The sequence below is a fragment of the Typopeltis vanoorti genome, chromosome 6 (genome assembly GCF_054136105.1).
Source record: "Typopeltis vanoorti isolate ZY-2024b chromosome 6, IOZ_Tvanoo_1.0, whole genome shotgun sequence".
NCBI lineage: Eukaryota > Metazoa > Arthropoda > Arachnida > Uropygi > Thelyphonidae > Typopeltis > Typopeltis vanoorti.
The window spans coordinates 7,831,312-7,845,358 of NC_143554.1; the positions used below are offsets into that span (position 1 = coordinate 7,831,312).

The window sequence follows — 14,047 nt, forward strand, 5'->3', positions numbered from 1 at the left end:
GGAAATTATCCTTCCGAACTAGTTTTAATGTTGATGAAATGGGACTTTTCTGGAAGAGAATGCCAAAGCATACATTTATATCGCATGAACAAAAGCAAGCACCAAGATTCAAAGCTGCAAAAGACCGTTTAACCCTTCTTCTGGGCAGTAACGCTAATGGCGATTTCAAATTAAAACCATTGCTTATGTATCATTCCAAAACACAAAGAGTCATGAAAGGAAAGTTAATATAAAAATAACTTAAAGTAAAACTTGTTTATTCTTGGTCACGCTTTCCCTATTCCAATTTACTATATGTTAAAATGACCCTGTTTAATGCTGTTTCGTTTAGCACTTTGTCTTCTAGGAATGCATCCTGAGCATTAATCAAGGTATTACTGTATAACTATATAAAGCAAACTAAATATTTATCGGATGGTCAAGTGACATATCAGCTCTCCAGCCAACAAGCTATGGGTTTGAATCCCACCATTACATGAATGTTTGTGATTGTCTTTAAGTAGAAGATGAACTGCACACTAAGTGTGAGACTGTTCTGTTTATTGGAGGCATGAAGTGCAAAACTTCCACTGGTCCCTAGAGCAGTTTCCAGACCATATAAAAAACTAAGAAAAAAAAATCCTTAGCATGCCCATAATAATAATATACTGAAGGTTTATAACCTTTCATGGGTGGGAACCAAAAAAAAAAAAAAGTTTTATATACAATCAACAGCTAGATTCTTGTTCTCTATAAGTGACATATTATTAATTACACCGGTTTCCATGAATTAAGAAACAAAGAGAAAAACCACAATAACTCAGGAGGAAAAGGAAAAAAAGCATATGAAAGTCAGGTACATCATGTAAAAAGTGATGCTGAGTCTGGTTATAGTATACAGGCTAGTGTTTAACTAACCTGTATACAACCACAGCATAAAAGGTGGTCCATTTCATCTCTGGGGTGAGAACAAGGCATTTTGTGATAGCAAAATTCTTGGATATGGCTGCAAGACATTTAATCGATGAATTCAGATGTTGAGCCACTGTAAGACTAGAAGCCAGCTAAAGTCAGGCAGAGGTAGCCAGAATGACTCGCATAGACCCTTCACAAAGGGGATCTGTATATCAACTACATTCTTGTTCTCTACATATTCATAATGGTATTATTATTATTATCATCATCAACTGAGCTCCTGGACAACATTATAAAACATCATTGTGAGTGCCTATATTGCTGTGAGGGATGACCACATTCTTTATTGAGATACTCTGACAATAGAAAATAAGGGGATAAACATCCTATGTTGTTTTATAGCCAGTAAGCGAAACTAAAGATCGATAACTACGATCTTTAGTTTCGCTTACTGGCTATAAAACAACACAGGATGTTTATCCCCTTATTTTCTATATTAAGGTGCCAGAAAACTAGCCATTTGGCTTTTTATCTTAATTAAAATACTCTGATAATCTCATTTTGACCTCTTGTTTTTGACCACTGTCTTCATGAACCCATTTGTTACTGAATTAAACTATTTATTTACAATTTTTGTGGCTGTTTCTTTCACATCTCATATCATACAGCTTTTCATTGACTTGCATAAAAATTCATCATGCAGTTTTTGAATTATTGTGATTTTTCTCCTTGTTAAATACACTAGTTTCCATAAATTAGGGAACAAAAAGAAAAATCATGATAACTCAGGAGAAAAAGGAAATAAACATATCAAAGTCAGGTATATTATGTAAAGAATGATGCTGAGTCTGGTTATAGTATACAGACTAGTGCTGTCAATAGTATATGCAAATGAGCCACATCATAAAAGGAGGTCCATTTCATCTCTGGGGTGAGAACAAGGCATTTCGTGATAGCAAAATTCTTCTAAATGGCTGCAAGACATTTAACAGATCAATTCAGATGTTGAGTCATCGTAAGACCAGAAGCTGGCTAAAATCAGGCAGAGGTAGCCAGAATGACTCACATACACCCTTCACAAAGGTGATCTGTATGCCAGGTCAACTAGTAGCCTCAGTTCCCCTATTCCCATGCCACAGGAGAAAATGTCTGAAATGGGTCAGGCTCCACATCATCAACTGGACCCAAGACCAATGGGGGTTGGTATTATTGTTTACAGATTTACTCTGTAAAGTGAGACTAGGCATGCTCTGATCTGGAGAGAACTGGAGACATTATCATTCCTATAATATCTGTGAAAGGGACACTTACAGTGGAGGTAGTGTGATGGCTTGGGAGGCATCTCATTTGGTGGTGCACCAACCTATATGTTCTTCCTAGTGGAACCACAAATGCTACATCTTACAGGACAAGGTCCTGGACCTCTATATTCATCCATATGCAGGTTCAATATGGAAGGCATTTAACCTACAAGACAATAATGCTTGTCTTCATCAAGCGAAGCTCATGGGCCTATATCTTTCTTCAAAAAAAAGAGACTATTGTATATAAGGACTGGCTAGCCAGGTTTCCTGATCTTATCCCAATTGAGCATGTCTGGGATTGTCTAGGTGGACATGTTGCTGCTCTCAATCCCCCTCCCCAAAAAACTTTGAGAGAGTAAGAGAGCTTTGCAGGAGCAATGGTTGTTATTGTATTGTACAGTAACTTATTTATGTTTTTATTCTGGTTATTTATTTCATCATCATCATCAAATTCCTAATATATACCAAAGGATGTACAGGATATTTCATAGTACAACATGAAAAATTTACATCATTACTAACTTCCTATCTACAATTTTCCTCCAAATCAGTCTGTTACCTGTCAAGACTCCAATATTATCAGGTCATATTTCTGTCTTCTAAGGCACTTTTTACTATCAATTCACCTATATCTTGGTCTTCCTCTGGGTTTTTTTTCCTGTAAACCTGGCAAAGAACAAAAGAACATTTGTTTTGCTAATTTTTCCTTTTCCATTCTGCTTGAGTGACCAAACCACCTGAGATTAGCTCTGCTAACACATTTCTGGATGCTGACAATATCAAGTTCTTTCCTAATATCCTCATTTTTCATATGATATTGCCATTGATGCCATCTGCTCATGCCCTTATCTTTCTCAGGACTCTCATATTTGCAGTCTCTAGTCTTTGGTCAAGTATTTCACTTCTAATGCAGCTCTCAGATCCATAAGTTAAATTTGGTTTAAACACTGTCTTGTATACAGCTAATTTAGTTTTTGGCTAATTTCTCTCTTATTCTATATAAATTTATTCAGTTGCAGTGGTGGCCGGTGAAAATTTTAAGTGGAGGTGCTGCATATACAAAAAAAACTTTTTTTTTCTAATCAGTAACAAATTTATTTATTAATAAATTAATAAATATGAAAAAAAATATAATTTTTTTCATATTTTCAACAGTGACACTTGTCGTAATTCAGCCTTGTATCTATAATAAATAAATAATTATGTTATTTTAACAAAATAAAATAAGATTTAAAAAATAGTTCACCACACACACGCACCAATAATAAACATTTGATATCTCACAGAAATAAGGCACGTAAGCATACTAAAAATACACTGCTGCGTGAGCAGTTAGAGTTGGGAATGACGTAACGTGCAATGACAAGGGCAAACGAATATTGGCGTTAGATCGCAGTGCCTTTTTTTTTTAATCTAAAGCGTTAATCGAACAATTTCAATTATTCGAACCTGCGGAACGGATATGCTTACCACTCGGACAACCAGACTAGTAAATATTTCCCTCTTTTTCTTTATTTTTTATTTGTTTTAATAATGTTTTGCGACTAACATAAAGAATTTTAAATTGCTTAAATACTTGGAACATTATTGTTTAACCTATCATCTGCTCACTAGTAGTGGATATATTTTGTGTGTGTGTGTGTGTGTGTGTAGCACGGATAATTGACAAATATTGGCAATGGATGAAACAAGATTAATTACTACAGTTTTTAATATTCTCTTCTGTTAATACAATTGAACACAATTCTTTACTTGACATTTATTTCAAAGTTTTCATTTTCATTATATTAATTAAAGGCCGTTTATTTTAACTACAGCAATATTCCAATTCGCGCTCAGATATCGTGGTGCGCTAAACAGTCATTATAACATTGTATTTTATTAAGTACAGTAGATGAAAATACAAATATAGCAGAATAATTATGACTTTTCTTGAGCAATCTTTTTATAATAAGGCACTATACTGTATGGACCTGACTGTGAGCCTTCCTGAATCTCGGTAGGCCGCGCAGTCTTCTGAGGTTACTTTCTCATTCCTTCGTTGTATTAATGAAGTGATGTTGGCACTTGCATAAGCTCTTATATTATCAGCATTTGCCAAGCCAGTGGCACACTCAAGATTTAATCTTGGGGGGGGGGGGGGAGTTGAGTAGAGGATTTACAAATACACACTACGCATCGCATACGACCTATGACTGAGCACCTGCAACAATTGCCAATACATGATACCCGTGATCTCCTCTGGTCCTGCTCGAGTGGACCGAGCGCTTGCGTTCACAGTGGCCGAGAGCTATAGGGTATTCCCACCTTATGTGACCGCTAATTCATAAGTAGTATAGAAACAGAAGACACGACATAAATAAATAAAAAAATTAATTTTAATTAGGAAAAGATTTTGGGGAAAATTTCTAGTGTTTTTTTTCCTTTTTCTTTTGGGACGCCATTCCCTTTTGCTCCCCCCGGTGCGCAACTGCTCGTAACTGCAAAATTTTACGATGCTTTCAGATTAGCATAAAATCCATCGACGTAGAATTAGTGAATAACTTTGAATTCGCTGACGGATGGACTGACAGCACGATTTTAATAGGTATTTAAGCATTTCACGAAACGTACTTTGAAAGAAAAAAAAAGTAAAATAAAAGTGAATGTCAACCCATCGTAAATGGCTCGTTCTACAAACCATTTATCATCGTTTCAGTGCATTCCTCTCTTGTATACAAGCCAAAAAGGCGACGTTTATCCAAATCCTGTTTCCAAATTAAAAAAAAAAAAAAAAAAATCGCTTGTCTATCTCAATATATATATATATATATATATACACACACAGGGTGTCCCAAAATTCACGCAAGAAGTAATTTTGATAGAAAACACAGGTTTTTAATTAAAAATTGTAATTTCTTATTGATTCATAAAGTATACAGTATAGGGTTATGCATGGAATAGCATATCGGGTAAATGGCCTCGACGGCTTTGCTGACAGATACGCACTCTTTTGTCGAAATTTTCCATGACCATTTTGCATAAATGTGGCTGAATTTCGTTAATACAGCGCTCAATTTTCTCCTTCAAGACATGGGTGGTCATGGGCTTGTTGGCATAAACCTTAGACTTCAAAAAACCCCAAAGAAAAAAGTCCAACGTCGTTAAGTCACATGATCTGCAGCCAATTCTGATCACCAAAACGGGAAATTGCATGACCAGGAAATGACTCATGCAGTAATTGAATTGTTTCTCAGGCTGTATGGCATGTGGCACCCTTGTTGAAACCACATGTCGTCCACATCCATATCTTGCAATTTAGGCAAAAAAAACTGGATTATCATGTTGCGATAGTGAGCACCATTAACTGTTATTGCCTTACCAGCCGCATTTTCGAAGAAGAATGGACCGATGATGCCTCCAGCCAAAAATCCGCACCAAACAGTGACATGTTGTGGATGCATTTGTTTCTCAACAATCACTCGTGGATTTTCTGAACCCCAAAATTTGTCGATTAACGAAGCCATCAAGATGAAAATGAGTCTCATCGCTGAAGATGATTTTGTTCGAAAAATAAGCATCCACTTTTTGTTGTTCCACAATCCACTCAACAAACTTTCTTCGCTGTATGTGGTCAGTAGGCTTCAGTTGTTGAGTCAATTGAACTTTGTAAGCATAAAGATGCAAATCTTTCGTGAGAATACGCTATAGAGAGTTCTCGAAATGCCCAATTCAAGACCACGGTGTCGAACTGGTGTTCCTGGACTCTCAGCAACACTCTCACGAACTGCTTCGATGTTTTCTGTTGAACGACTTGTTGAAGGACGGCCAGAGTGTATAAGATCACTAATTGATCCAGTTTCCTTGAATTTTTAATTAATCTTTTCACAGTTGATGAAGTTAAATCACTATTCCGACCATATTTTGTACGAAAATTGCGAACTGTAGCTGCCAAACCTTCATTATTTTTAAAATATTGCTCAACAATGAAAATGCGTTGTTCTTTCATGTAGCGCTCCATTTTTAAAAACCCTGAACTGTCAGCTGTCATGCTGTCTTTTTTTTTTCTTGTTGGCAATACTTTACCGCACATATGGCGCTAAATTTAAATCTTGCGTGAATTTTTGGACACCTTGTATTACCATGATTTCTCAACTATCTGTCGTAAAGTGAAAATCTGATTCTGACAGCGTCTATTTGGCCTGAATCCAGCTTGTTCTTCACCAAGCTTCTCTTCCACAATCCTTCTCAACCATTTCTCAAGTATACTTGATATATCTCACCAGGAACTCAGTAGGGAAATACCTCATACAGTTTTATTTCCCTTTTTATATATGGGTACTATGAGAGCTCTACTCCAATCATCAGGAATTCGTCCCCCTGTCCAGGCCTTCTGAACAATGAAGTGCAGTCACTGTACGACTTTTATACCTCCATACTTGAGCATTTCTGGTCAAATATCATTTACACCTGTGGCCATTCCACATTTCAGGCTCTTGATGGCTTCTTCTACTTCAAATGTGGACATGTATTCCTGACTGCATGCCTGGTCAGTGTTTTTTACCACTGTGCTGTCATCACTGCTTATTTTATTTAGCAATTTTTTGAAGTAATTACTCCATACTTCAAGGATATCTTTTTCTCCTGTTTTCATGTGCTTCTTCAGAATATCATGCCATCTTCTTGATATTTAATTTTTCTATGTTCTGGCCAAAGTGCTCCCATGACTTGTTTAGCCAGTTTTACACACATTAAAGCTTTCTTACATTTGTCTCTGTATTCTCTAAGAGCAATGGCTGACTTATTTGCCAGGAACTTTTGATATGCTTTCTTCTTTTCCTTCACTGCCTCTTTAACTTCCTGCGTCCACCATGGAGTTCTGATTTTTCTATCCTTGCAGACAACCTCACCACATGCCTCTCTGGCTGAATCAATCAGGGTTTTCTTCAGGGCTTGCCACTGAATCTCAAAAGTTTTGATTCCTGTTCTCAAACTCTTTCATTTTTCCTTGAATAATATCTGTTTATTTTAGTCTACAGTTCACGTTTGAGAGTTGCTCAACTTTTATTCGTTTCAAAACTTTCTTAAATGTTCTTCTTTTCAATATGAAATTCAATTTTATCCTGCTCAAGACTAAATGGTGATCACTTCCAATTTCAAATCCTCTGTACATTCTGGTGCTGCACCAGTGGGAAAACATCACTATCAACAATAACACAGTCAATGAGACTTTTCTTATTCCTTCCCGCTTCTCTCCATATGTATTTGTGCACATTTTTATGTTGAAACACGGTGTTAGTAATAACCAGTCCATGTCCTGAGCAGAAATCCAACAGGTATTTGACATTATTATTAGCTTTGCTCTTTTCTCCAAATTTTCTCAAAATATTTTTGTATGTCTGACAATCATTTCCTACTCTGCTATTCAGATCCCCAACAAGGACAAACTTTTCCTTTTTCATTGTGTCCTCAAAAATTTCCTCCACTTCTACCTTAATAGAACCTTCTGTTCCACCATAGGCACAAATAAGCCTCGTTGTCCAGTTTCCTATTCTCATATTAACTCTACTTGAGATTGCCAGCCATTCAAGAAGATTAGACTCGTGTTTAGTGTTGAATACTATGGCTACTCCTTCTTTTCCTTGATTGTCATTGCCCGAATATAACATTTTGTATTTATTACTCAGAAAGATCTCACCAGTTTTTGTCTTTTTTGTTTCAGTTACCCCTATTATGTCAATCTGATATTTATCCAATTCCTCAGCTAGCTCCATTTCTTTGCCATTGTGTATTTTATTGATCTTGAATTAAACTCTGGTAATGGTGAGTTGGGGTAAGTTTTAGGATTTGTTCCAGTAGCTGACTCTTCGCTGTTTTCGCCAGGCATAAAAGCCTGGTGAAAACAGCTGGCATAAAAGTCTGTTGTATTGTACCATGATTTGAAATTTTGGTTTAAGCCAATAAGAATACAATTTGGTCCGCTAAATCCCAATTGCCAGCCCATCCTCGTCCGTTCAGTATCCAGGATACAGGATACACCACGAGAAGGTGAGGATTGGACATTAGGTCAGAAGCCCCTAGTCAGTTCTCTGCATTCCTTTGAAGGCTATGTGGAGGTCTCCTCTCAGTTATATAGCTTTGACCCTTAAACACCCTGGTTATTTATTTATATGTACCTATTGTGAAGTTCAGATAACATCTAATATGTTTAATTAATTGTTTCTAGTCGCTTTTCTGTACAACATTTGCTAATACCCATGATGATGTAAGTCTGGCAACTTACAAAAAAAAAAACTTGTACGGTTATATTTTATTAAACTCATTATTTATCTTAAAACTTGCTCCCAATACCAGAAGCTGTCCACAGAACTGCTAAACCATAGAAAGTTACATATTCATAATGGTATTATTATTATTATTATTATCATCATCATCATCAGCTGACCTCCTGGACATCATTATAAATACCATTATAAAACATCATTGTGAGTGCCTATATTATTGCTGTGAGGGATGATCACATTCTTTATCGAGATACTCTGACAATCTCATTTTGACCTCTTGTTTTTGACCACTGTCTCCATGTACCTATTTGTTACTGAATTAAACTATTTATTTTCAATTTTTGTGGCTGTTTCTTTCACATTTCATATCATACAGCTTTTCATTGACTTGCATAAAAATTCATCATGCAGTTTTTGAATTATTGTGATTTTTCTTCTTGCTCCTTAATTTATGGAAACCAGTGTACTACTAGTTTAATGCTAACAACATTCTACATTAGTGGTGGTTTTAGATACTGTCAGATATCTGTATCTAAAATAAAACAAGATGTATTACTATTTAGTAACCAGAGACCTGTGAAGTTGGAGGCTGCTGGAGATCTGAAGTCCTAATAATTTTTTTTATTTGTGACTTGGTTGACCTAAAATTCTAATACTTCCAAATTAAAAAATATTGTTGGCCTCTTGAGACTAAAGTTATATGAGTTTAATGTAGGTTGTCAATATTTCTTAGGCCATTATTACTACTGAGATCAGGGCAGTTAATTAGATTCATACAGGCATCTTTAAATGTGTATTTGTACCATTTGCTGGTTTGATGTAATGAGTCCATTCAAGTGCATCCACAGCATCATCAAAAAGATGGCCTGATTTCTCATAATTATTGAATTTAATATGCTGTTTGTGTGCTTTTCTCATATTGAAATTATGCATCCTGTTTTACTTACATGAAGCAAGTACATCAGATTTGCTTGAATTAACAACATACAAACATATGTAATACATCTCATTCAGTATGTTTTTATATGGTGATCCTTTATTTTGCTACTGTGTACAGAAAATATGACTTCTACAATGATTTCACTTTCAGCAGGCTTATTGAGTTCCCACTGATTCCATGCTTTCTAGTGGTTGTTTCAAAGACTACTGACACAAAGAACAAAATTGGTTTCTGCTGCCAATCATTGGCTTGGGCTCAGTGCCTGAATACTGGCAGGCTTAGCCTTCTGCCAAGCAGAATCTGGGTTGGATGCATGATGAGTTTCTGCCTGGGACAAAGCTGGGACTCAGCATGATGATGGACCTTTGCTCACCGACAAATAGTAGTGCCTGGAATTGGAACATGATAGGCCTTTGTCTGCCACTGTATAGAGTTGGGACTTGGTACAGCGGCAGATCTTGCCTGCAGGGGTGAAGTGTTTCTGTCTGGCAGAACCAACACAGAAAAGATCCAGTATTCTAAAGTGACTGAGATAAGCAAATATATGAGAAAGTAGCATTTTTAGACAACACACAGTTTTGGGAACCCTCAGGCACCTTGAATAAACTTCCCATAAAACACGGCAAGAAACACATCTTGAAACAAGGTTTGAGGCAATCCCAGTCAACAGCCTCTATATATAAGAAACCTAATTGAATGTACTACCTTACATGAAAACTTTTATTTGCTCATTCTTGGATAAAAGATAAAATCAAGAATGTAATTTTGTTAAGTATAATACTTTCTGCCTTCTTCAAGTGAAAAAAATAAATAAATAAAATAATAATAAAATAAACTTGGGTCGCCTATCTGTGATTGGCTACAGTGGAAAATGACTGCCCGTCGGTGGTTAGATAGGGTTAAAACCTTACCTATGTCCTATGGAGAATACAAAGCATTAACAGATTTATTTATTTATAATGTACTTTCTGACAAAGCAAAAAAAAAAAAAAAAAAAAAAAAAAACTTACCAGAGATGAAATATCAAAAAAAAATTTTTTTTTTTAAATGATTAATAAACTTACTTCTGTGCCTTCCATTTGATAAAAACTAGTAACAGGATGATACCTCCAAGAGGGAACTAGAATAAAAATAAAAGCATCTTCAATAAATAATAAAATTAAATAACTTCAATTAATGTTACAGATAAACATAAAACAATCAATTAAAACATAACCATTTCATGCATGATGAAATATAACTGACATCTGTCAGATATCTGTATCTAAAATAAAGAGGTTATTACTATTTAATAACCAGAGTCCTCTGAAGATGAAGGCTGCTGGAGACCTCAACTACCTAATCATTTTATTTTATTTGTGACTTGGTTAATCTCAAATCCTAATATTTCCAAATTAAGAAATATGGTGCAAAAATAATTACTTTTTATTTGTTGTTCTTTAAATTTTTTTATTGTATTACTTTATTTGAAATATCTCTTCAATATTTTTCCTTTCACTTATCTTATTTTTTTATTATTATTATTATATCACACCTCCAGGGAGTCCAAAGACTCATCAAGGGAGGGCATCTGCTCTACAACTCTTCATTTCACTACCAACCTTCATCATCTAACACCAGCCATCTACTGCCGACTACCACCACTAGTACTTTCACAGACAATCACAAACATCCACGCCCCCGGCAGGATTCGAACCCGCAGCCTTTTGGCTGGATAATCAGGTCGCTAGGTGTCGCACGGATTAGATCGTCGGCTTGTCGAGAGCTCCTGAAAAGATCAGTATTATTTTGTGTTAACATTAGATATTTTACCAGAATTTTAAGTAGTATTGTTTGCTTTTTGTTTCTTGGTGTGTCTGTGCAATTTTTGCGTGTTTTCTGTTATTTTAACTATTATTTTTAAGAAAAGATAGCGTACACATGGCACCGATAAAGAAAAAAATGGCGGCCAGGTCGCCATGCTTGCTTAAGAGTTTTGATGTAAAAGAATTTATGCAATGTGCTGTCTGTGAGATGTATGCCTTGCGAAGAGCGGTAGGAGTCTGGTTAGAAAGTGATAGTGGAGTTAATATGTGTAGAAAGTGTAAAGAGAATGAGGACTTCAAGCGTGTTTCGTGTATCGAGACTGATATCGTTAACGGTAGTCAGAATGCAGAAAATGGCGGTGTACTAGAGAATTGCGTGGTAGTGACAGATATGTGTGAGAGCGTCGCTGAAAGTGTAAATGAAGGTAGAAACACCGAAGGAATGGATGATTTGATCGATAATGAAAATGGTGAGATAAATGCGAGTAGCGAAATTGCCCGTTTAAATGGCGCGATACACAGAGCCAAACGACAACTGGAGCGTATGCAAAAATGTGTGTTGAACGTACCGACAAATAACCGGCGGAAGTCTGTGACGGCAAACAATAGAATGTACGTAAACGTCAATAAAATGAAGGAGCGAGTGCTGTATGGGGATTCGCTATTAAGAGGCGTAATAATTGAGAGTTTAACGAAGTCGTACCAGCCGGGTGCGAACATAAAGGACGTCAGCGAATCTATTCGACTGCAAAAACAGAGGGTGAAAGAGATGATAATAGTGGCAGGAACGAATGATTTGAAAGAGGACAAAATGGAAATGATAGAGGATGTGAGGGAGTTGTTTGAGGTAGCAAAAGAGAAGAGTGAGAGAGTTAGGATGGTGAGTATCTTACCGCGGTATGACAGCGAAGTGTTTAGAAGGAGGGCCATAATTGCCAATGACTTTATGCGTGGGTTATGCATGGAGAGTGGTGTGGAATTTGTGGATGTGTGGAATGAGTTCGATGGGCGAAAGGACTTATATAAGATGGATGGGTTACATTTGAATGGAGTTGGTGTACGGAGACTTGAAAGAGTGTTGATGAATGATGTGGAAGTGGATGTACAGACTCAGGGAAACTAGATTTATTAAGAGGGGGGGAGTAGATATGCAGACTTTAGGGGGGGCAGTTAAGTGTATGAATGAGTATATTATGCCCGGGCGAGTACGACGGACAACAAATCAGAATGGGATAATTAGTATAAGGAATCAAAGTAGGGATGGGACAAATGGGCTTCTGCGATTCATGTACACTAATGCCAGGAGTATTAGGAACAAGAAGGAAGAGTTTTTGGCCATGGTTGGCACTTCCAGGCCACAGGTTGTCGGTATTAGTGAAACATGGCTGACAGAAGATGATAAAGCTAGTGGGATTGAATGCGATGGGTATAGCGTGTTCAGGAGTGACAGGGTGAATAAAAAGGGGGGAGGAGTGTTATTGATGATAGCTGATGAGCTTCAGCCAAGGAGTATAGAAGTTGAACTGCAGGATGGGGAAAAAAGCACATTTGAGGCTGTTTGGTGTGAGATACAATCTAGCAGAACAAAATATACAATTGGGTGCTGCTATAGACCGGGTGATGGAGTGGACGGTGGGAATAGTATGCATAAGCAAATAGAAGAAATGAATGGAAAGAGGGTAATTATTATGGGTGATTTCAATTATGGTAATATTGACTGGAAAGAGGAGAGGGCACATGGGAGGAAGGAATCGGATTTTATGCAGTTATTAAGGGACAACTATCTACGGCAACAAGTATTGGAAAATACCAGGGGGCAGAGAGTGCTGGACCTAGTAATTGCAACTGAGAATGTGGCTGTAACGAACATGACCTTGTTGCCACCAATTGGTGAAAGTGACCATAAGGTCATGACTTGGGAGGTGGCTAAAGGAGTCGAATTTACAATTAAGACAGGGTATATGTGGAATTATCGGGCTGGTAAGTATGACAAGCTTAGGTGTGTGCTTGGCTCAATGCCATGGCATGTAAAACTGCAAGGGCTGGATGTTGATGGTGCATGGGAGGTGGTCAAGAACTGTTTGCAGGAGGCAATGGTTGACTGTATACCAAGAGTCCGAATAATAAATCAGGTAGGGGTTAAATGGATAAATAACACTATTAAGCTTGAGCTGCAAAAAAAGAAACAATTGTGGAGGGAATTTAAGGAGATGCATGAACAATATGTTGTTCATGAACAATATGAACAATAACAAAATCAATATGTTGCAAGTAAAAGGAAAAATGCTCATGGTAGAATGATCTTAAAAAATGCTGAGGGTAGGGAGGTAACTGAATCAGTCGATGTTGTGGAATTACTGAGCGAGCACTTTGCAAGAGTATATCATCCAGGTGGTGGCCTTGCGGAAATGGAGGAACCAACAGCTTATACTGGAATTGTGATGAATGAGGTAGAGGTAACTAGTCTGTTACAGAACCTCAATGTCAATACATCTGTAGGATTGGATGGTATACCAGCTCGTGTCGTACGTGAAGCGGCAAAAGAATTGTCAGTGCCCTTGACCATTATGTTTAATTTGAGCCTCAGGACTGGGTCAGTCCCAAGGGGGTGGAAAGAGGGGAAAATAGTTCCACTGCACAAAGGTGGTTCCAAGGCTGCTGTTGAAAATTACCGGCCAATCAGCATAACAGGAATCATTATCAAGGTCTTAGAGAAAATAGTCAAGAGGAAAATACAAGACTGGATAGAAGAAAATGGGATACTGTATCGGGGACAGCATGGTTTTGTGAAGGGTAGGTCATGCCTCAGTAACTTGCTCACGTATTATAACACAGTGACGG

General features: G+C 37.1%; 1 protein-coding gene across 1 annotated transcript in view; it reads right to left on the bottom strand.

Moving 5' to 3' along the window:
• msl-1 (male-specific lethal 1) overlaps positions 1–14,047 on the bottom strand; it is a 159,228-nt gene that overhangs the window by 75,602 nt on the left and 69,579 nt on the right. Inside the window, exon 4 of the mRNA XM_090394664.1 lies at positions 10,466–10,521. Coding sequence (XP_090250790.1) covers positions 10,466–10,521 — 56 coding nt within the window. The remainder of the gene's footprint in view (positions 1–10,465; positions 10,522–14,047) is intronic.